Genomic DNA, 23,991 nt, shown 5'->3' on the forward strand with positions numbered 1-23,991 from the left:
TGTTATGTGTGCTCATCCCCACAAGTGCCCTCCTCTATGCCCATCTCCCCTCCCCCCCACCCCTACCCATCAGTCCTCAGTTTGTTCTCAGCATTCAAGAGTCTCTCCCAGGACAGGACTTTTAAAGGACTTTACCCATCTCTTCAGTCTAGAACATTCTACAAGATGTGGACATCTGGCCCCTCTCTGTGGCTTTTATTGGTCACAACAGGTAACGTCAAAACTGCTGACCAGCTGCCTCAGTTTACTTATAAAGAAACATAGACAACATAGACCCTGGGAGACTTTCCCAAGGCCACAAGGCTGGTAAGAGTCACCCCACCAAGGGGTGAGCAGAAGCAGGCTCCAATATTACAGCTGTCTTTCTAGGCACCACTAACTTCTATCCTTGTATTGCTTCTATTTATCTATTTCGAAAATCCTGTTTTCCTTGTATTCCCCACCTCTAATTTGAAAAAGGCAATCAGACCAAGATTAAATTCCTTTCGCTGGTGTTTCTGACTCTTTCTCATTGGCCCCACCTCATCCACAAGGTGATCAGATGAAACCCTGAACTCTGCCATGGGGAGTCCTTACCAGGCTCAATCACAGAACGCTTCCTCTCTCCTCTTAAACTTTGCTCCTGCTCCCCTCAACCCCTGGATTAAGCCTCGTAACAGGGCTCTGAATTTTGGTGTGCGTATAAATAAACATCTTCTTATTTCTGGCTTTTGGGTTGTGTGAGCTGCTTAGAAGTCTATGCCTGCCATAATCCAAGATGATGAATGCACTTATGCTTTCTTATACAACTTTAAGGATTGTCCTTTAACTTTAAAATTTAAATCTTTGCTCCATTCAGAATTTATTTTGGGGTGAGGTATGAAGGAAGCATCCATTCCCCCCCCCCCATACAGTTAAAATAATTATAGAATCTTTTAAATACTATTTTTCCTTTCTGGGCAGACAACAAGAATTGTCACTTATATTTGGGTTCATTCCTCAACTCTCTTCAATTTCACTGACATGGCTATCTTCTAATATCCCCAACCCCACTTTTTTTTTTTTTTTTACCTTCTGTGGCTTGATAATTTGTTTTAGTATTTGCCCTTATTACAGTTCTTTTCCACACTTTTTTTGTCTGTTCATCTGTTCATACATGTTGATTTCCTAGATGAATTTATTTTGATGTCACCCTGATAAATTTATATCCTTTTTAAATTTTCTTATAGTTTCAGAATTCAGGCTGAAGTGCATGTGGGAATAAGTATATCTATCTGTGTGTTTATGTGTATGCTCATATACTGAAATATCTTTAACTTTTTAAAAAATGTTTATTTTTGAGATAGAGACAGAATGCGGGTGGGGGAGGGGCGGAGAGAGAGGGAGACACAGAATCCAAAGCAGACTCCAGGCTCTGAGCTGTCAGCACAGAGCCCAATGTTGGACTCAAACTCACAAACCGCGAGATCACGACCTGAGCCGAAGTTGGATGCTTAACTGACTGAGCCACCCAGGCGCCCCTAAATATTTTTAACTTTAAGAGTAAACAACTACGTGGAGAAAAAATAATTCATCATCTTATCATTATAAAATAACCAGTGTTTGCATTTTAGCATGTTTCCTTCCGGTGTTGCCCTTCACATGTGAGTTTTGCTTTGGCTGCAGTGATTCTAGTATCCACGCTATTTGCATGCAGGTGGTGTTCTTGGATGACATCGGGGCTAATCTGAAGCCAGCTTGTGACTTGGGGATGGTCACCATTCTCGTCCGTGACACAGACACAGCCCTGAGGGTACTGGAGAAAGTGACTGGGATGCAGGTAACGCCAGGTTGGGTTTCCACCTGTCACCAGTGTTCAGGTGTGTGAGAGACAGCAAGAGAGGGAAGAACAGGTTCCAGGGGTGCTTGCACCTCCCAGGTGGGAGCCCGGTACCTGTTGTGCAGTCAGCATGATGTCCTTGAACTTCATACTTCTTTCTCTGCAGTCATGCCCAGAGAAACTTCTCTGAGGACGAGAATCCATACTAGTTAGAGTCGGAAGAACCAAGACCCAAGACAAGAGTGCGGCTTTCAAAGCCACCAGACTTGACGTTTTAGAGTAAATATTGAGAACTTAGCTGCTGAGGCTGTCCTCGTGGGGGTGGTGGCCCAGTCCTCACTTCATCTACCCCATCATACTGCTGGCACTCAGGCACAGTGGTTTAGTTAACTATCCCTCACAGAGAGGGAGTGGATGCCCTTGATGATGTCCCCTGGTGGGGAGCCTGCTGTGCCAGAGCCGAGGAACCTTTTTGGTGTTCGAAGTTTACCTAAGACGGCTGAGACCAGGCATGGCAGGAATGCCATGGCCTTTGGAAGAGACAGGCCTTTGCAGGAATGCCGTGCTTTGCATGTGTTAGTGTCATGGGAGAGGAGGGAGGGACATGCGGCTGGCTGAGCTAGCTGGCTGTCACAGCCATCCCGGCCACTTTCTCTAAGGGAACCATGTTCATTTCCTGAGCTGCTGTGAAGTACAGACTGGGTGGCCGAGACCAGCTCACTAGGAGGCCGGAAGTCCAAGTGTTGGTGGGGACGGTTCCTTCTGGGGCCTCTCTCCTTGGCCACATTCTCTCTGCCTTCATGTGGTCTTCCCTTGCGTGTGTCCAAATGTTCTTCTCTTAAGGGGACACCAGCCAGATTATATTTTTACTCCAAAAGGCTCACTCCAGTGATGTCATTTAACCTAAATGACCCCTTTAAAGACCTTCTCTCCAAATACAGTCACATTCTGAGGCCCTGGGGATTAAGACTTCAACAGACGAATTTGGAGAGGACACAAACTTAGCCCCCNTCTACTGACTTCACAACCTCCAAATGTCCTGCGCAGGCTTAATTGATCCATCCACAAGCCTGGAAGTCTCGTGCAGCAGAGAAGAACACACCTCGACTTGCAATCCCAGCAGCCACCTGCTTGCCTCATTTACTAGTATCCCCTTGTCATATACGAGCCATAGAAACCTGTCCTGTAACATTGGAAAAGTAAGCCACGCCTTGCCTGTCTTCTCCAGGGTATGGGGAAGATAAAAGGAAAAATGAAAATGACGTTTCTGAAGTGAGGGAGACATACCCCTTATCTCTCAGGAAGTCTCTGGGACCCAGTCCTGAACACGCTTTGTAAATGGTACTAACAGCAGGAGAACAGTGAGCAGGAAACCCCCACCCTCTCAGGCCTGGACACAGTGGGACATCTATCTGCTAGTGTGTGACAGGGATACCTCAGAAGAACGGCTCCCAGGCACACTGGCCTTTGGTCGGTGTCTTGGCTTCCTCAGGCCACACAAGGGCCATTGGTCATCAGAGGCCACCGAGCTGCCCATCCCTCCCGCCATACCCTGAGTCCTCTCCAGATGCCACAGATTTTAGGGGCTTGCCTCCTATTTCCCCCCTTGGAGGACACCCAGGCAGACTCCTGCCTGGGTTTAAAAGGGAGATAAACATAGTTTACTTCCTGCACTTTAGAGGTCAGAGAACTAGATAGCTGATGAGGGGCACTTCCTTAAGTTACACCTTTGGGGTTAAAGCTGAGAGATCTAGCAGTAGAAGTCACCAGTACGTCACTTCTCATGAATAAGTTCATCTATGTGTGCTCGGCATTCTGTCCTTTGTCATTTTTGTCTCAAGAAACCTGATACAAATCAGTTAAGCCCCTCATGGACCCTTTGTTCAGGAATTTTCTTTTCTCAGATGTCATACAAAGATGGTTATCTGACCTTCGGAGACTCCAGAGGACAAGACCTGGGGCCTGCAGGCCAAACTTAAGCCCCAGGGCCTCAGAAGTGACTATATTTGGAGATAGGGCTTTTAAAGATGTGACTAAGGTAAATTGGGGGAGGCCTTAATCAAGTAGGACTGTGTCCTTATAAGAAGAGGCAGTTAGGGCACAGACACACAGGGAAGACCATGTCAGGACTCAAGGTGAAGGCGGCCCTCTGCAAGCCAAAGAGGCCTCAGGAGGAACCAGCTTCTAGAACGAAGAGACATAACTGTCTGTTGTTTCTGCCACCTCATCTGTGGCCCATTGTTATGGCAGCTCGAGCAGATGAGTACAGAGGTGCAGAGAGTTTGATTCCAGCCAGCTTGAGGGACAGTCCCTTCAGCAGAGCCTTAGACTGATGTGAACTTGGCATTCCTGATGCTGTCCCACAGGAGCCTGGGTGCTGACCTGAGGAAATGACACAGAGAAGAATTCTATCAATTGAAATACAAAGTCTCAGTGTTTTAGAGCAGTTGGTGTTCTTTTTTTTTCTTGCTTATGTGAAGTTCAGTTGGTGGTGGCCAGTGGCTTTGCTTCACGCAGCCATTCAAGGACCCGGGTTGATGGAGAACCCACCGTCTTCCACCTGTGGTTTCCCAGGTCACACCAGGCTCTCAGCCGGGAGAGGCAGGGTAGAGAATTTAGAGAATTGAAGGGGATTTTAATGCATCAGGCTGACAGGCCATACCCTTTTGTCAGAGGGCTCCGTCCTTGGCTACACTGACCTGGGGAGGGGGGAGAGAAATGTGTCTGGTTGCAGGAGAGGGATGTGGGCTGGGTAGTCACCAGAGGACTCAGGAGGCACAGGCCAGCATTCTGGAGTTTTGGAAGCTCTCTCAGAACTTCTCACAGAAGGAGGCTGCTGCCTCTCTCATTGTACTTTTCCATCTAGCTTCTCCAAGCTGCAGCTGCTCTGCCAATCCTGTGCAATCCCAGCGATGTGAGCCATGGCTATGTGCCAATAAAGGTATGTGAGCACTCTCTCCAAGGCAACCTACATGGACCTGCAGAGACATTTCCTAACACTGAGGGTAGCCTGACATCCACTGTTTGTAGGGAAATGGTACTTCCCATAAGTATCTGTCCTCACAAGTCAGAAGACGTGGACCACGCCTCAGGATACGCAAAGCAGTGTGACGGGTGTAGTCAGACTCCCGTGGAACAACAGGTTATATGGGACCATGTATAGCCCAGGGGTGCCAAAGGGCATGGTAATTTTATTAACCTATCATTTAAAGGATGGGAAAGTACTTGCATTTGCTGGGCTGCTCAGCAGAGTCCAATACAGAGCAGCGAGAGGGAACCCTTTAGTTAGGATCCACTTACAACAGAGGCAGCTGAAGATCATTACACTGGACATCAGTACTAGAAAGTTTTTCAGTAGAAGGAGTGTAGAATTTAAAGTTAAATCTTTCCCTTTGCCAAGTGTGAATCGGAATACTCTGCAACATTCTGATAAGAAGATTGTAGACCATGAAAGAATATGTGAAATGTCAGCCAAATGCTTTCTTGAGCAAAATAGCTCATTGGGAATCGTGAGTGAAACTTCCGGTTTGGAACACGGAGTTTGGAGTGATCAGAGATATAGCTAAATAGAAGTGTTCCAAGTGAATTTCTAGATGCAAAGCTTATTTTTCTCATTTCTTTCCATTAGAAAGTTGGAGACACATACTTTTGGGGAAAAGAAAGCACTTTGACTCTATCTTGCTTTAGTTCATGTGCTTCACCTACACAATAATAATTGAAGTAGGTTAAGTACTCAAACAAACAATCCCAGGCTTTCAGTGGCCCAGCACCAAGTTTGTTGCTTGCTTGCAGAACAGCACAGGGTAGGAGTGGGCGCACTCCATGCGGTTGTTCAAACAGCCAGGCTCTTTCTTTCTGCTGGCTCTGCCTTTCTTAATGCCCTAATGCTCCAGGGGCGGATAGAAAGAGGAGGAGGACCAAGTGTGGGAGGGTCATATGGGCCCTGGATTTAGCACAGATTTCTCTTACTCATATGCCATTGACCATAACTCGGTCACATGGCCATATCCATTGCAAGGAGGTGGGGAGAGGTCTGGAAAATGCTGTCATGTGTCAGGGAGAAGAGAACACAGATACTGAGCTCTAGCAGTCTCTAATACACAGCCCAGAAAGGAGAAGAAGTTAGCAAAGCTTGAAAAAGACTTTATATCCAAGAGATAATTTTGAGGGGCATCTGGGTGGCTCAGTTGGTTAAATGCTCAATTCTTTTTTTAAAAATGTTTTTTTAACATTTATTCATTTTTAAGAGAGAGAGAGAGGAATAGAGCACAAGTGGGGGAGGGGTGGAGAGACGGAGACCCAGAATTCGAAGCAGACTCCAGGCTCTGAGCTGTCAGCACAGAGCCAGATGCGGGGCTTGAATCCATGAACCGCAAGATCATGACTCGAGCCAAAGTCGGATGCTTAACCAACTGAGTCATCCAGGCACCCAAATGCCCAACTCCCAATTTTGGCTCAGCTTATGATCTCATGGTTTATGGGTTCAAGCCCCATGTCAGGCTCTACAGTGACATTGTGAGCCTGCTTGGGATTCTCTATCTCCTCATTTCCCCTCCTCTGAAAATGAATAAATAAATTTTAAAAAAGAGATAAACAATTTTTAACAAAACAATCCTGGTATTCTGTATGTTAACATGAATATTACGCTGTGCACAAAATCAGCCCCAGTTTAAAATTCAGAAGACCTGTCAAACAGTACCAGAAATGCTGATGGTATGAGGGCCTTTCAGGGAGGAAGGCCAAGTTGTTTTGTTCTTGTTTTTTTTTTCCCCAATATTATAACCTTTTCAGGCTTCCTATGTTCCTAGGAAAGCTGTCTGTTTTGAATGCACTTTGGCTGGTTGTCTCTTCTTAAACATCTTCTAGCACTGGGGTCTTGAGCTGAGTAAACTGGGCCATGTGAGGTCTGGCAATACACTGAGGTGGCCTGGGGCAGTCTGCAGAAGGCATGTCTGGTTCTCCCCAGCCTGGTACTGTGGTCACTACCAGCTCACCTCTCTTTTCTACAGCCTGGGGTGCGTATGCATTTTGTGGAGCTGGGCTCTGGCCCTGCTGTGTGCCTGTGCCATGGATTTCCTGAGAGCTGGTTCTCTTGGAGGTACCAGGTAAAGGAGACTGGGGGAAGGTATGCCCCAGCCAGGGGGAGGGGACAGGACAGTCTAGGTAGTATGGCCCAGAGTAGAATGCCATCAAGGAGCTGAAAACTTACAGTGGAGCATCGTCTTGAATGTGTGACCATATGATATCTCAGAAGTCTTGGGGCCGGAGATGGGTCCAGACCTCAGAGCTGTATTAGCCCATATTCCACTTTTGCAGATAAGAGAAAGCCAGATTCTTCCAGACCCTTTATGCCACCTGCTGGGAAGCCTTTGTAATGAATATAGAAATTTAAAAGCTCTTTGCTAGAAAAAGTGATCTCTTAGATGTAGCATTAGAAGCAGTACATGAGCCCTACCACTGTCCATGGCCGCCCTATCCAGGTGGGCTTGTTCCAGCCTCATGGTGGTGATCCCAGATAGTGCCACATGGTACTTTGAGTTGAGCCATTTATAAGAATGGGGGTAGAAGGAAGCAAAGAAGGATTGTCGGCAAAAGACTAATGAGGCAACACTTGAGTGTACTTGAACTGTTTGTTTTCTAGATCCCTGCTCTGGCTCAGGCGGGTTTCCGGGTGCTAGCTCTGGATATGAAAGGCTATGGAGAGTCGTCTGCTCCTCCTGGTAGGTTAGCTGTCTCACAGCGGTCCTGTGTTGGTTATGCCTTCTGGCTGAGCTCTCTAGCTGCACTGACTTTCCTTGGGCCCAGGTCCAAGCATGTAGCCCTTCAAGGGAGTCTGATTTCACCTTTCCTGTTTCCTTCAGTAACCTGTGTCTGTGCACTTTGGGCCCAGATCTCCCTGCTCTGTGTACTCTAAAGGAATACAAGAAACCCAATGGCCTGTGTCCTGAGGAAGACTCCCACTGGTCTGTGAGGATATAGGGTATAGGACGTACCATCCAGCTACATAATTTTTCCATCTTGCAGTACTCTGTATTCCTTAGGCAGTAATTCCCCATTCCCCATTCCCTAGCCCCTGGCAACTACCTTTCTCTCTACCTGTGAATCTGACTACTCCAGTCATCTCTAAGTAGATCATATGATATTCTTTTGTCACTGGCTGATTGCACTTAGCATAATGCCTTCAAGAGTTATCCATGTTGTAGCATATATGACAGTTTCCTTCCTTTTGAAGGCTGAGTAATATACTTCATTGTATCTATAGACCACATTTTGTTTATCACTGTATTCATCAGTGGGCATTTGCGTTGCCTCCACCTTCTGGCTAATGTAAATCATACTGCTATAAATATGGGTATGCAAATATCTGCTCGAGTTCCTCCTTTCAGTTTTTTGGGGTGTATGCCCAGAAGTGGAATGGTTGGATCATATGGAAATTGGTAGGCCAGGTTCTTAACCAGGGTCTATGGATCCCAGATAGAGTCTATCTGGGGATGGGCATTGGGAACCTATGAACCCAAGTCTATGTTTGGGTGTATGAGCACTTTCCTGGGATGATGGAGTTTCAGAGGGGTTCTCAGCCCCAAACTGTTAAACTCCCCAGGTGGAGGTAGGAGCGTGTTACAGCCAGTTATGCGGCAGAATCCTTGTTCCTCCAGGGTCAGCCGTGCTGTTAGCCATAGCAGCTCAGTGAACCAGACCAGCTGCTCACCACTCCTTCTCTGAGCTGCCTCCCTGTTCACGTCACAGGGAGTGTGTCTAGTTTGAAGCCAGCTGACATGAGTGGGTACTTGGGTAACCACCAGCCAGTCCATTCAGCCTGTCATGACAGGGGAGGTGCCTCCATGATTGTTCTCTACTTGTCATGGTATCAACCTAGCGGCTGCTTACTGCCTCTTGAGTAATGCAGAGGCACTTTGGACAAAAAGAGAACTTCTAGTCCAAACACCCAAGAAAGACATTTAAGGGTTTCCCCCGCAATTTAATTATTAAAATGTTTATTTTCATTCATCCCTACCTAAGATCTTCCCTGACTCCCCTAGGCATAATTTAGTAATTTATCATTCAAGCTAGGACACTATTAAAAGAAACACTATTAGTGTTTACACACTACTAGTAGTAACACACAAACTGAACTGTCTGGATGAATTGGGACTTATAAATACCCTAATTATAACTATTTTTAAGAACATAATAATTTACATGTTAACTATTGCTGAAGATTATATGTAACATGAATTCTAAAGCCAAGCATGACGATCTGGAATGCATACAAATACATTGCAGATCATTTGTATATAAATCTCATACCATTTGGAAATAGATTTTAAGTAACAAATTGTTTGCCTTTAAAACCATGAAGCCATTATCCCACGGTTTTCTATCTTCCCTTGTTGCTACTGAAAGGTCCCATGCCATTCTGATCTATGAGGCCTTCTATGTGACCATTTTCTTTTTCCTCACCCTTAATACCTTTAGGATCTTTTTCTCTATCTTGCTGTGTTCTAAAACTTTATGATATTATACTATGACCTGGGTCTTTTTTCATTCATTTTTCTGGGTACATTTATCTTTTAGTTCTTGCAAGTTTTCTTGAATTATTTCTTTGATAGTTTTTTCCTTCTATTTTCTCTTTTTTTTTTCTTTTTTTACCTTCTGGAATTGCTATTATTATTAAAATGTTCATACCAAAGTGATCTACAGATGCAATGGAATCCCTATCAAAATCCCAGTGGCATTTTTTACAGAAATAGAAAAAATTCTACAAGTCCTGTGGATCCACAAAAACCCCAAATAGTCAAATCAGTCTTTAGAAAGAACAAAGCTGGAGGACTCACACTTCCGGATTTCAAAGTATATCACAAAGCTACAGTAATCAAAACAATGTGGTGTTGGTATAAAGATGGACATATGGCCAATGGAACAGAGTAGAGAGCCCAGAAATAAGTCCACACGTACTGTCAGCTGATCTTTGATAAGGGTGTCTAGAACATACTCTAGGGAGAAAGCAGTCTCTTCAGCAAATGGTGCTGAGAAAATTGGATACCCACATGCAAGAGAATGGAACTGGACCCTTCCCTTACACCATACACAAAAATCAACTCAAAATGGATTAAAGACTTAAATATAAGACCTGAAACTAAAACTCTTAGAAGAAAGCATAAATAAAAAGTTTTGTGACATTGACCTTAGCAGTGATTTCATGGAAATGACCCCCAAAAGCACAGGAAACAAAACCAAAAATAACCAAGTAGACTACTGCAATCTGAAGGTTTAATAAGGTATATATTTTTGTGGCAAAGGGATCCTCTTAGTCTGTTGGTAATTTTCAAGCATGTTAACTAATTGTATTTATTTTTAATTGCAGAAATAGAGGAATATTCCTTGGAAGTGTTATGCAAGGTAAGAAAAATCTTTGGATAACATTTGTAATATCTTTTCTGTCCTGGTGTTTTCCTTGATACAAGATAGAAGTATGGGCATTCATTCAATCCTAGGAAAGCATTTTACAGCATTTGGGTATAAAATTTTACTGAAAGTTAAGATGGTATTTCAAAATGACAGCCAACACTTACTATATATCAAATACGGTTCCAAGCATTTGATGGAAAAAGAAACTGAGTCACAAGGAGGTAAAGTAATTGCCTTAGATCACTAGCTAGGAGAGCCAGGTCTGAACCTTGCTATAGCTCCCACAGCCCTCCTTGTAGCCACTCCCCAGCTCACCTTTCCATCTGAGGATTTTATTTTTTATTTTATTATTTTTTTTATTTAAAAGAGAATGTTTTTTAATGTTTGTTTGTTTGTTTGTTTGTTTATTTATTTATTTATTTATTTATTTATGAGAGAGAGGGTCAGAGAGAGAGGGTGACACAGAATCTGAAACAGGCTCCAGGCTCTGAGCTGTCAGCACAGAGCCGGACATGGGACTCAAACTCGGGAATGGCAAGATCATGACCTGAACCAAAGTCGGATGCTTAACTGACAAGCCACCCAGGAACCCCTATTTTTTTAGTTTTTAGAGAGAGAGATACAAGTGAGTGAGGGGCAGAGAGAGAGAATCCCATGAGGGACAGAGAGAGAAAGGAGGAGGGAAAGAGAGAGAGAGAGAGAGAGAGAGAGGTGGGGTTTGTGTTTTTACCTGAAGCAGCATTCATGCTTACCTAATGTGGAACTCGAACTCACAAACCGTGAGATCATGACTTGAGCCGAAGTCAGATGCTTAACAACTGAGCCACTCAGGCGCCCTCCATCCTGAGGGTTTTAAAAACCACTTTATTTTGGTAAAGATGTTGTTGGCCAAACCTAGGGAGTTAGTGTGTGGATTGGTAACTGCAGTGACACTCCCTTTCTAGGTAAAGCGTAAGCACCATCAGGAAGGGGACCCTAATCTCAGGGCTTGCAAGGGGAGGCCAAGGCTGAGGTGAGGAGCCTGTGCCCCAAGGCTTTGTCAGCCCTCGGGGAAAACAGAGGCTGGGGAAGCCAAGGGGAAGAAACAGCCTCTTGGGTGGTCAGAAAGCGGGCCATGTCGATGATGCTGCTGAAAGTACAGGAAGGCTCTGTCTAGGAGTTATAGCTCTGTTTGGACCTCCTCCTAGCCAGGCCCACATGCAGGTTTTGGTGCCTCGTAAGAGGAGCAGTGATAAAACTTTACTTTTCAGTTGGGGTTATCCTTCCTTCCTCAGTTTCCGAGTCTTTACCTCTTCCACTTCTGATCTTGCTCATATCTCCCCCCAAATCCTGCCAAGTTCTCACCAGTGACCCTGTGGGGTTGGAGGGACTCTCCCCATTCCCCTAATGTCCGCTAACGGGACCCCTACTTGTTTCTGTCAAAATTGGTTCTTAAGACAGATGAAACTGTCAGGGCGCCTGGGTGGCTCAGTCGGTTAAGCCTCTGACTTCAGCTTAGGTCATGATCTAGCAGTTTGTGGGTTCGAGCCCTGCATCGGGCTCTGTGCTGACAACTCAAAGCCTGGAGCCTGCTTCAGATTCTGTGTTTCTCGCTCTCTCTCTGTCCCTCCCTGCTCGTACTCTGTCTCTCAAAAATAAATAAACATTTAAAAAATTAAAAAAAAAGACAGATGAAATTTTCTAATTATCCTCCTGAAGGAAGTCCTTTTACTAAAACAAACAAGATAAAATGTGAGGCTCCTGTCTCCAACTCTACCATTTAAAAATCATTCGTGTGTCCACTACTAGGTATTCACCCAAAAAGAATTAACAAAATATGTCCACCTAAAACCTGGACATGAATATTCAAAGCAACATTCTTCACAAAAGCCAAAAAAACAACCCAATGGAAACATTGGGTGGAAACAACCCAAATGTTTATTAACTGATGAATGGATAAAAAAATTTGCATATCCATACAGTGGAATAGTATTCAGTCATAAACTGGCATAAAATCATGATGCATGCTTTGGCATGAATGAACCTTGAAAACATTATGCCAAGATAAGCTGGTCACAAATGGCCACATATTGTATAATTTCATTGATAAGAAATTTCCAGAAGAGGTCAGTCCATAGAGACAGAAATGAAATTAATGGTCACCAAGGGCCAGGTGAAATGGGGAACTGACTATTCATGGGCACAAGTTTCTTTTTGGCCTGATGCAATGTTCTGTGACTAGATAGCAGTAGTGATCTCACAACTCTGTAACTACACTAAGCTCTGTTGAATTGTGTATTTTTAACAGGTGAATTTTGTGGTATGTGAGTCATAGCTCAATGAAGCTATCATTTGAAAAATTATCAGCACAATATTTATAATGTAAAATTTTATTTAAAACCCCCTGTATAATCTTCTTTTTTAAAAAAAAACCCCTGCATAAATTTTAAATATACTGTTATAAGAAACTGAATGAGGAGCCATACTGCTTATCTTCAAGTGCCCACAAAAACCCTTTTCTCAACTACAGCCCCCCCAAATAAATTGAAAACTTTTTTTTTCTCAACCACAAGTCCCTAAATTTATGTGCCAGTTCATCATACAACTGCTATTTGTTTTAGAATAAGTACCTGTAGGGGGCACCTGGGTGACTCAGTCAGTTAGTTAAGTGTCCAACTTCCTCTTAGGTCATGATCTCATGGTTCATGGGTTCAAACCCCTTTTCGGACTCTGTGCAGACAGCTCGGAGCCTGGAGCCTGCTTCAGATTCTGTCTCTCTCTCTCTCTCCCCTACCCCACTTACTCACACTTTCTCTCTCAAAAAAAATAAATAAACATTAAAAAAATTTAGACTAAGTGCCTTTAGGGCACCCTGAACCTATTCTCTGTGTCTGTAGTCTTAGGATTCCAAATTAGGGGTATTGGAATGCAACTTAGCAATAATGGTGTGTTCTCAAGTTCATTAACGTTGGGAGGCCTATCTACACCCAGTTGCTCCTTTCATTGTGTGTGACCTTGAGTTAGTCATTTAACCTTTCCAGGTCATGCTGTCAAGTATAAAACGCAGAGAGGGAGTTGCACTTCGTGTTCTCAAGACCCCTCCTGATCTGTGTGATTCTCAGTTTTGTCGCGTTAAATAGCAAAAATTCAACCCAGTAAATTATAAAGATCTAATTGGTTTTATGAATTGATTCATAAATCAGACAGTGTCCCGTCTAGCAAGTAGAGGGCTAGAGAAAAGAAAAGATTGCTAAAGGTAGAGAGGGAGTGGGAAGAAGGAAATTATTAGCAGGGAAGCCATTGTTTTAGGCAATGTCACCCTTCTAAGGAGAGCGCAAGGGGTCTCTCAGTAATTTCCTCGTGCTGACCAGGAAGTTCCCATGTTGAGTGGTTAAAGGTTACATTCAGGGCACCTGGGTGACTCAGTCAGTTAAGCACCAACTTCTGCTCAGGTCATGATCTTGCAGTCTGTGGGTTCGAGCCCAGCATCAGGCTGAAAGCTCAGAGCCTAGAGCCTGCTTCAGATTCTGTCTCTCTCTCTCTCTCTCTCTCTCTCTCTCTCCTTCTCTCCCACTCATGCTCTGTCTCTCAAAAATAAACATTTAAAAAATTTAAAAAAGGTTACATTTATTGAAGTTGAAACTGCAGGCAGGCTGTGTATTGAGTGTACGTTTTCTGACGTGGGGCCTTCACCTAAGTGATGCCATTTTAGGCCTGTGGTTTTCTTTTTAAGAGTAGGGTGCAGGGGCGCCTGGGTGGCTTAGTCGGTTAGGTGTCCGACTTTCGCTTAGGTCATGATCTCGCGGTTCGTGGGTTCGAGCCCTGCATCGGGCTCTGTGCTGACTGCCAGCTCAGAGCCTGGAGCCTGTTTCAGTCTGTGACTCCCTCTCTCTCTGACCCTCCCCTGCTCACGCTGTCTCTCTCTCTCTCTCCTAGAAATAAATAAAAACATTAAAAAAAAAAAAAGAGTAGGGTGCAGAAATAACACTTAACTAATCCTCAGTCTCCGTGGCTAATTGCAGAGTGAAAAAAGCTCTCTAGTGTCTCTTATAAGAACACTTATCCTATCTGATCAGGACCCTACCCACATGACCTCATTGAACCTTCATTACTTCTGTGAAGACCCTATCTTCAAATGCTCTCATGCTGGGATTCGGGCTTTCACATGTGAATTTTGAGGGACACAAACGTTCAGTCTGTAACAAGACTTTCTGACTCTGTAATATGGTGTCCTTCTAATAATCATTCCCCCGTCTTTGGGGGTAAAATGAAAATAAAAACCATTAAACTCATAACCTAATTACATCAATACTGTATATCTACATTTAAAAAAAGTAACAGATTGTGCCTATTTTAATCAACAGAACCTGTCGTCTACACTTGCTTTCCAACATTCTTCAGAGGAACAGTGAGGGGCTTGCTCGTTGCCCCCTCCCTAGTGAGGTTGTCACAGTGGCCCTGAGTTTTCTGGGCGGGCATGGGAGCTGGGGTCCCAAAAGGAGCCAGAAAACCTTTAACATTCTTTCCCTTTGAAGCTGTCACTGGCTGTAGGAAGAACTCTGTGTTCCCCACCCTACCGCCCTCAAAAAACTGATGTTCCTATTCGGTGGATTTCCCCAGCAGAACTGAGGCCACAGTGGAGAATATCTGAACACTTTGTAATGCTTGTAGGGCTCTGTGGGAAAGCCCTTTGTCTTCTGGCTGTGTCCTGCTGTCCTGAAGTTTCCTTCTCCTTGCTTAATGTAGATAGGCCTCACCCAGAGAAGGAAAAAAAAGGTGCTTTTCATTTTGGAAGCACCTAAAACAGTAGGAGATGGAAATACAATCACATATATTTTCTAAGTCTTCAAAATTTTATGGTGTAGTCTCTGAAGCCTCCAGTGAGGGCAGTGATCTACGGAACCAAAAACAAATTAGGGACTTCCCAACTGGGAGAAAGAGGGGAGGAACCAAGGGACTGGAAAATATTTAAGATAATGCTGGTGGTCCACATGGCAAACCAGGATAGCCCTGAAGGCTTTGATGTTGAGGTTTTTTTTTTTTTTCAATGTTTACTTATTTTGAAAGAGAGAGAGAAAGAGAGCAATCACAAGTGGGAGAGGAGCAGAGAGACAGAGGGAGGGAGAGAGAGAGAATTCCAAGCAGACTCCGTGCTGTCAGCACAGAGCCTGACACAGGGCTCGAACCCATGAACTGTGAGATCATGACCTGAGCTGAAATCAAGAGTCGGACACTTAACTGACTGAGCCACCCGGGTGCCCCTAGATGTTAAACGTTTGAAATCAGATAGGCTTGGAATCAGTCCCAGTTCTGCCTGACTAGCTGCATGGCCTTGGCTGAATTTGACCATTTGGCCATTGTGAGCCTCAGTTTCCTCATCTGTAGAGTGGAGATACCATTTCCTCCCTGCAGCTCCGGATGAGGGGAAAGGAAGTGAATTGAGTGGCCAAGCTAGGGCTCCAGGGATAGAACTCCACAGACTCTTTAGTTCTAGCAAGCGGAGGCTCCTCACACGGGCTCAGGTAAATAGGGGGATAGTGTTGATGAGTCAGACAGATCATATAGGAGGAGTGAGGTGGGGAAGCCGGAAGCTGGTGTGGCTTTCTGCAGGGACTGCAAGGCGTGTCAGGTCTCTGATTCACTCTGTCCACACCTCTGCTCTGTCCTACCCTTCCCCTATCGCCAGCAGGACCCCTCTGCTTGCTCGTTTTGTTCTGGCCCAGTATGACATCCCCAAGTCCTGATTCTGGATGACCCTCATCTCCAGCACCTCCACACCTTTTCTGGACCCTGTGCTTGCCGGGTGTGGCCAGGCACCCCCTCTGTGCTGCAGGACAGGGGCAGGAGCTTGCTGTCCTGGAGCAAGGCAGGCAGCCAGCCCTGTGCACAGCAGTTTTCTTCCTCTGTCCTTCTCCCGGGAAGAAGCCATGATGTCTGGCTTATGATGGATGTGGCCCAGTTAGGGATGTGCGCCAGCACACCCTGAATAATTCACTGTATGTGTCTGGGGTCAGCCGGGTTCCTGAGAGGATGCTGCAAAGGGAAGGGAGAGAATTCCTAAGTGAGGGAAATGATTGAACGTTGTGTTCATGTGCTCAGACCGCCATAACCAAATACCAGAACCTGGGAGGCTTAAACAACAGAACTCTATTCTCTTGCCATTCTGGAGGCTGGAAGCCCGAGATCAAGGTGTCGGCAGGGTCTCATCTGAGGCTTGTTGGTGGCCGTTTTTCCCCTGTGTCTTCACGTGGGCTTTCCTCTGTGCGTGTCCATGTCCAAACCTTTTGTTCTTATAAAGACACTGGCCAACTGAGATCATGACTCACTCTAATTACCTCATTTTAATTTACTCATTTCTTTAATGGCTCATCTCCAGATATAGCCACATTCCAAGGTCCTGGGATAGTGGCAAGATTAGGGCTTCAACATGTGAATTTGGGGGAGACACAATACAGCTTATAAAAAGGCAGATATAGTAATTCTAATCTTGAAGCAGCTAAGGTGGGTGTATACAATTTCTGAGTTTTTGTCTTTTTTTCCTTAGGAGATGGTAACCTTTCTGGATAAGTTGGTAAGTCATTTTGAACTGATCTCTGGAGAATTCTGTTTGGGTGGGCAATTAAAGATGTTCCTTTGTTTTGTTTGTTTTTTGAGAGAGAGAGAGAGAGAGAGAGAGGCAGAGAGAAGGGGGGAGAGAGAGAGAGAGAGAGAGAGAGAGAGAGATTGATTCTCAAGCAGACTCAATGCCCAGCACAGACCCTAACGCAGGGCTCAATCCCACAATGGTGGGATCATGACCTGAGCCAAAATCAAGAGTCAGATGTTCAACTGACTGAGCCACCCCAAAGAGGAAACCTTTGAAGACATCAGCTGTTAGAACCCCTAAGGAGAGCGGCAAGGTCAGGAATGACACTTAGGGACAGTGGGAGGCAGGGTAGGTGCTCAGGAGGAATTACAGACGCAGAGATGGCAAAGCGAAGTGGAGAACACTGTAGAGCCAAGTGTGTTTTGGTTTTTTGTTTCAGGAAAAGCATTTTCCAGAGAATAGGATCCTCCTTTTGGCCTTTAGCCAGGGTCAAGAGCTTTGTGTCCCAAAGTTTGGAAAATATCCTATGGGCTAATATTTTACAATGTTTAAAAACGTATATCCCTTTAGAAAGACCTAAAATCAAATGCCTTCCTTTAACATCATGTGGAATGTCAAGCACAAAGCAGATCACCAGTGGCGATCAGAGACTATACTTTTTACTTGTGTAAGTTTGAGATTGCAGTTAAGGAGTGCATTTCCCTGTCCTCAGGTCATGGTGGCAGGATGAGGGGAGCAGGGCCTGGCCTGAGGGGGAGAAGGGGTCAGCCAGGACAGTGACCATGGAGGGGTTGCGAAGAGAGACCCCCCAGAACAGTGCAGTTAGTCCCTGTTTGTTGGATATGAGAGTCAGGAGGAGAATTTGAGATGACTGAGGGGTTCTGGTCCAGCAGCAAGGCACAGTTCCAGACACTGTTACCGTCTCCGCCCTCTGCAGAGTCTCAGTTCCACAGAATTGGCTTCAGACATTTTGAGAATGATGGGGACATCTAAGATGACATGGCCCAGTGTGGCCACCCCAGTTCTGACTCTAGAATGCCTTTCTATCTAGAAGATTTCCATCTGGCTAAGAAAGTCTCTTACTCTGACTGTTGAAAGAGAGCCCCTGGGGTGCTAGCTGGCTGCGCTTGGGTGTCCCTCCCTGGCCCAGGCATTCCTGGGACAATTCCAAGGACAGGCCTGAGGGCTGAGTGGTGAAGTAACTCCTGTGTGAGAGGGAGAGGAGGGGGTAGACTCCGTGAAGGAGAAAAGAATCTGGAAAGCATAGCGTCACAGAAGCTCAGGGAAGAACATTTTAACGAAAATGTCTGATGTTGCAGAACAGTTGAAAAGTGACAGCCGAGAGGGGAAAAACACTATTATTAGTGATTAATAGCCTTTAAAAGGGAAGTTTCAGTGGACTCAGGGGTAGCAGGGAAGAAGCCAGCTTGTAGGGACTTAGGAGGTCACCAGACAGGTGACTGGTATAGATCATTAAGAAGCTGGACACAAAGAAGACAGAAGTGTGTCAGGGAGTAGAGGCTGGGAGCTTCTTTTCAAGATGGCAGGGGAAGACTGGAGTGGCTCTGAAGGGCCCTTGTGTGGCTGATGGGGGCCAGCAGTGTGGGGTGGAGGGGTAAGCCCGATTTTAAGTTGGGGAAGCCTGGGTCTGAGTTACCATCCATGTGGCCTTGAGCAAGTCACCTAATAACTGTGAGCCTGTCTTCCTATTTGTAAAATGTGTACTCGGTTATTGGAAGAATTCCAGACAATGGGTGTACACACTTAGCACAGTGCCTGTGACATAGTAGGTCCTCAATAAAAGGGAGCTGTTGCCCCCCATTGTCAGCAGCAGCAGAAGAAAGGAAGACACAAGTAGAGAGGGAGGGATTAAAGATGCTGCTGAGATTTTAGTGGTTAGTTAAGGGAGGGAAGATCCCAAAAGAATGGGGAGAGAGTCACAGTCACTCAGTGAAAGATGAACATGGAACACAGGGAGGTAAATCATCCTAACTCGAAGACAAAAAGTAGAGAAGGAGGTGAAACAAACTTTGATTTGAGGGAAGGTAGAGCGGGAGAGGATTTGTGGCCAGGGGCCTTAGTGTTCTAAGAAAATGTAAGAGACCAGTCATCTGCAGAGGCTCTATGGAGCTGGTGTGTGTGGGAAGGGAGGCCTGAAGAGGGTGGATGTTGGAGTAGCTCCTGCATGGTTAGTGGAGGAGGAGTCCTAGAAAGTGAAGGAAAGGATCGCCAGCTGAGGGTTTGGGCCTCCAGAGAGCACGAGGCATAGGGCTCTCAGCACCCCATCCTGGAAACCTGCCACATTCAGCTCCTGTCTTTATCCTTCACTAGGGGATCACTCAAGCTGTGTTCATTGGCCACGACTGGGGAGGCCTGCTGGTGTGGACCATGGCTCTCTTCTACCCAGAGAGAGTGAGGTAATTAGGCCACAGGCGTCCAGAATTTGGACTTGAATTCCTGTTAGAATCCTTCCCCAGGTCTTGAACTGCAGTCAACTTCTTGAAAACAAATAGATTATCTGGGAAGGCAACATGTAGCTTCTTCTTGACCATTAACACATTCATAAGGAAGGAGGGCTTATTAATGAGTTAAAGTCTTAGGAAGCAAGGCCTATCCCAGTTACCGGTAAGGAGCCTGGGTAGCCAGTGGGAATGTAGGAGAATGGGGGTAGACTTTTGGGGGGAGTGGGTGAGGCAGCAAGACTGGTGGGGTCATAGAGCTGAGTACCAGGAGAAACTTCAGCCCTGGACTAGGAGTTGGGAAAGGTGGCTTTCAGTTTTGCTTTGAACTGGCTGTGTGACAAATCACTTCACCCCTTAGGCCTTGGTTTCCTCAACAACAGCATGGTAATGGTAACTCCTTGTGACTATATACCTGCAAAATACTGTGCAGGTATCAGGTTAGAATGGCATTCTGTGCCCACCATCACATCGTTCACACTCATTCTTAGAATGGCATCAGGGCATCAGTGGGAACTTTCAGAGGACAAGTTTTAAACCCAGAGAGCCCAGTGGTCTTTGTGGCCACCCCCCCAGTTGTGCTGGGAACTGTAGTTAAAGTGTGTGTGACGTCCTATTTCAGCCTGAGATCTTAGCAAATTAAATCAACATCAGCCTTAACAGCTCTATTTCCCTAACTAATCCAGTTACTTTTTCTTTCGTTGAGTTTATAAGAATGGAAAACTGGAGAACTTTGTTCAGCTCAATATCAGCTCAAATGGTAGGATGATATCACAGACCAATGTGAATCAAACACTTCCTGAAATAAGTTTTTGCACTCTTGTTCCTCTGATCTCGTTAGCTTCTCTCTCTGTCCTCTCTTTCATCCAGACTTGAAATAAGAGCTCAGTTCTTAGCAATTGGGTCACTAGAAAGTAACTCTATAGACTGTATTAGATGCTTCTTGAGGGGGATAGAAGGAACTAGAGCAACAAGTGTATGATCTCTACCTTGAAGGAAGTGAAACACCTTCTTGTTGTTTTATTAAACTTAGTCTCTCTACTATGAGACTTTGAAAAATTTAACATGAGCCCAGTGAAGTTGTGCCCAGAAGAACATTAGGTCTGGGATACAAAAGTTTGCTCTGGGTTCCTGTTCTTCTTCTCATTGTTCTGCTTTTATCCTGGCTGTCATTAGTTTGGTAGTAGTTGCTCCTTCTCCATCTGTGCTCATCAGAACAGCCCTGCTGCTGCATTCCTGGAGGAGGGGGCAAAGCTGGCTATTAAAAATGTTGTTGGCGTCAGGGTGCCTGGGTGGCTCAGTTGGTTAAGCATCTGACTCTTGATCTCGAATCAGGTCAGGTCATGATCTCACAGTTTGTGAGTTCGAGCCCTGCATCATGCTCTGCATTGATGGCGTGGAGCCTGCTTGAGATTCTGTGTCTCCTTCTCTTTGCCCCTCACCTGTTTGTGCTCTATTTCTCTATCTCCAAATAAATAGATAAACTTAAAAACATTAATAGTATCTTTGGCATTGATCTTCACCTTTCTAGTCAGGTAATGAATGAAAGGGGGGAAAAGCCCACCTTTAATGTGGAATATTTCTTTAAATCCTTGCTTTTGGCATTCTACTGAGATAAATTGCAGAGATCTATTTAATGTAAGAGTCAACTCCCTTGTTTGGGCAAGAATACCTTTTTATATCCTTTCTTTGACAATCATGTAGAGACTCTGCTCCCAAAAGGAGGCTGTGGTTTAGCTTTTTCCAATCTTAATGTGGTTGGCAGCAACATTTATATGCTAATGTCTCATGTGATGATAATTTTTTTATATATGGAATAAACTGTATGTCAAGGCAATTGAAAAGAAAATCCTATTCAGTTCAGAATGTTAAGCAAAAGCTAGAATTTCTTGTGATTTAAGTTATGCCTAAAATAGGTTCACTGTGGTAACATTGGAAACCTTTAGACATCAGTGTAACTTATTTTATAGCCTCACCTGCACTGTCTTATGGTGGTTATTGAACATTTGAAATGTGGCTGGTTCGAACTGAGATAATAACTCTATGTAGGAAAAACCTTCCAGATTTCAAAGACTTGATACCAAAAAAAACCAAAAGTGAAATATCTTATTAATAATTTTTGCATTGACAGCATGTTGAAATGATTAATATTTTAAATATATTAGGTTGAATAATATATTTAAATTAGCATTAGATTTCAAATTAATATTAATAATATTTTAAGTTAATCTCACATGTTTCTTTTTACTTGTTTTAATTGGCTAATAGAAAATTTTAAATTATATGTATGGCTCGCATTCTATTTGTTTGTTGGCACTGGGCAAACCTCACCACTGCTTTCCCTGATGGTTTCATTTGTCCTACTTATCCCGTCCCTCCTTGTTTATGTCTCCCACAGATAGTCTGTCCTCTCTGCTTCTCTTTTGGGAAGGAGTTTCCCTAGGATCACAGTGGGGACGGGATCCTTTTGCCAGACTAACTGTGGTCCTGGTCGACTTGTCAGCCCTGCCTTTGTGTGGTCGCTCAAATCCACCCATCTCTTTTATTCCTGCTTCTGCCATCCTGTTACCCCTGGATGACTATGCTGCAGTGTGCTGGCCCTCTCCTTGCTTTCTGGTGTCCCTCTCTGTATCCATGTCATGTACTGCTGCTGGACCCATCCCTTCCTGACTGCAACTTTAGTCTACTCTCCCCTTTTTTCAGAAGCTCTTAAGGTTGTCTTGGTTTTCTGCAGCATCTGATCCAGACTCGGGGCCCTTCGTGTCCAGGCTCCCAGTTGCCGTGCTGGCTTTTTTTCACAAGATACCCCATTAAACCCTTGGCCTTTGGCCACATAGATTCTTTGCCCTGTCAAACTTAGCAACATGTTTTGCCCCCTTCTACAGTTTGCTCATGCTACCCCGTGATGTTTCCCTTACAGTGTCATTTCCCCTCCCCTACTCTCTCCCACCCTTAAAGATCAAGTTCACATGCTCTCTTTTCCATGAGATCTTCCATGATGCCCAAATTTAGAAACTCTTTGTCTCCTTGAACTCCCAACTCTTTGTCTCCTTGAACTCCCATGGTGCTTGTGCTAGGCTTAAGGCTCATATCATAGTCCATCTTGTAATATAGTCATGGGTATATTTGTCTTTCCTTTTAAAATTATAATAAGCTCATTGAGTATTGATCTTATATCTTCTCTCCCTTTGTATATGACATAAAATTAACACAGAGTTAAGAGAGTAAAAGAAGGAAGGCAAAAATGAATACATTAAAAAAATTTTTTTAATGTTTATTTTTGAGCGAGAGACAGAGTGTGACCAGGGGAGAGGCAGAGAGAGAGGGAAACACAGAATCCAAAGGAGGCTCCAAGCTCTTAGCTATCAGCACACGGGGGCTCGAACCCACGATCCAAGAGATCATGACCTGAGCTGAAGTTGGACCGTTTACCAGCTGAGCCACCCAGGTGCCCCAAAACAAATGCATTTTTTTAAAACTATAATTTAATCAAGGTTGACATGCCACGCATGGTGTGTATGTGTGTCTTTGTTTAAGACAAGAAGGTGAGAAATACTTCAGTTCAGTGGGGAAAATCCACCAAGCTGGGAGTCAAGAAACTGGACCGCTGACATTCTCCCCCACACTGCTAGTGTGAGATCTTGTGCATATCCTTTTCCTGCTCTGAGCTTTGGTTTTGATGTGTAAGGTCCTTTCTGGCTCTTACGTAGTGTCTTCTTACAAGGTCTACATCTTGGTGTCTTCTTTCCACAGGGCAGTGGCCAGTTTGAATACTCCCTTCATACCGGCAGATCCCCGCGTACCCCTGATGGAGAGAATCAAAGCCAATCCTGTTTTTGATTACCAGCTCTACTTCCAAGCACCAGTAAGTTCAGGCTCCCGAGAATGGCGATCCCAGCAAGGTTTTTGTTCTTTTTTCCCCTTTCTCTCTCCTCCCCCATTGACTTGATTTTCTCTGTGCCGTATAATTTTCCATGTCATTAGTCAGAAATGATTTTACACCAGGGCTCAGGTAAAACTGACTCCATGTTCCAGCGAGTCCTTTCCAGGAGATGACACGTTTCTGTGTGTGTGCATTTGGGGTGGCAGGGGCGCAGGGAGTAGGGATGATGGTACAGTGGGGTTCTCATGTTTCTCTGAAATTGTGGACTGAGAGGCTAAGCACAGGTCTGGAGCTGCTGTCCCTTAGTTCTGTGCCTGAGAGCCTACTAAAGCCTACTTCTTGTTGGGGACAGCTCCTGGACTCTAGCCAAGGCCCTCGTATCTCACTTGCTGAGGAGTGAGTTTCGTGATTACAGGGAGCACCAGAGCCTGAAAGCCCTGCGCCAGCCTCGAAGTGTGCTTTGAGATACAGACGAGGTTTCTAGGTATCACCTCATGTGCCACAAGCCCAAGGCATCTTTCAAAGGTGCTCCCTGGAGCTTGGGTGATGCCTGTGGTGGGGTGTCACTGCCACCTTTCAAGAGGATTCACTGAGAGCAGCACTGTGAGCCAGCATCATCTGGCCTCATCTTTGGGGGAGGGGCACCTGCATCTCATCCGCTTATGGACTCTGGACCCCGAGCAACATCTGGGTACTTCCAGAAGGGATAAAGGACATTTCCTTGACACTCTCGAGAGAATGGATTGAATTAATAAGAAGCACAAGAGCGTCTCCCCTCTTTTCTCACCCAGCCTTGCCCTCCTGCTGCCCACAGGAGGCACCATTTCCAACCGAGAGTCATAACCATCCCAGTTTCAATTTGGCAACTGGCTCTTCT

The 23,991-nt window shown here is 45.0% G+C and overlaps 1 protein-coding gene across 1 annotated transcript in view; it reads left to right on the plus strand.

Annotated features, from left to right (window-relative positions):
• Window positions 1–23,991, plus strand: part of EPHX2 (epoxide hydrolase 2) — a 67,459-nt gene that overhangs the window by 18,855 nt on the left and 24,613 nt on the right. The window contains exons 5-12 of the mRNA XM_077769713.1: window positions 1,676–1,798; window positions 4,665–4,739; window positions 6,808–6,903; window positions 7,440–7,518; window positions 10,164–10,198; window positions 16,731–16,757; window positions 19,104–19,189; window positions 22,985–23,096. Of these exons, the coding sequence (XP_077625839.1) occupies window positions 1,676–1,798; window positions 4,665–4,739; window positions 6,808–6,903; window positions 7,440–7,518; window positions 10,164–10,198; window positions 16,731–16,757; window positions 19,104–19,189; window positions 22,985–23,096 (633 nt within the window). The remainder of the gene's footprint in view (window positions 1–1,675; window positions 1,799–4,664; window positions 4,740–6,807; window positions 6,904–7,439; window positions 7,519–10,163; window positions 10,199–16,730; window positions 16,758–19,103; window positions 19,190–22,984; window positions 23,097–23,991) is intronic.

Source organism: Crocuta crocuta, unplaced genomic scaffold (genome assembly GCF_008692635.1).
Source record: "Crocuta crocuta isolate KB4526 unplaced genomic scaffold, BGI_CrCroc_1.0 scaffold551, whole genome shotgun sequence".
In the NCBI taxonomy this organism is placed as follows: Eukaryota; Metazoa; Chordata; class Mammalia; order Carnivora; family Hyaenidae; genus Crocuta; species Crocuta crocuta.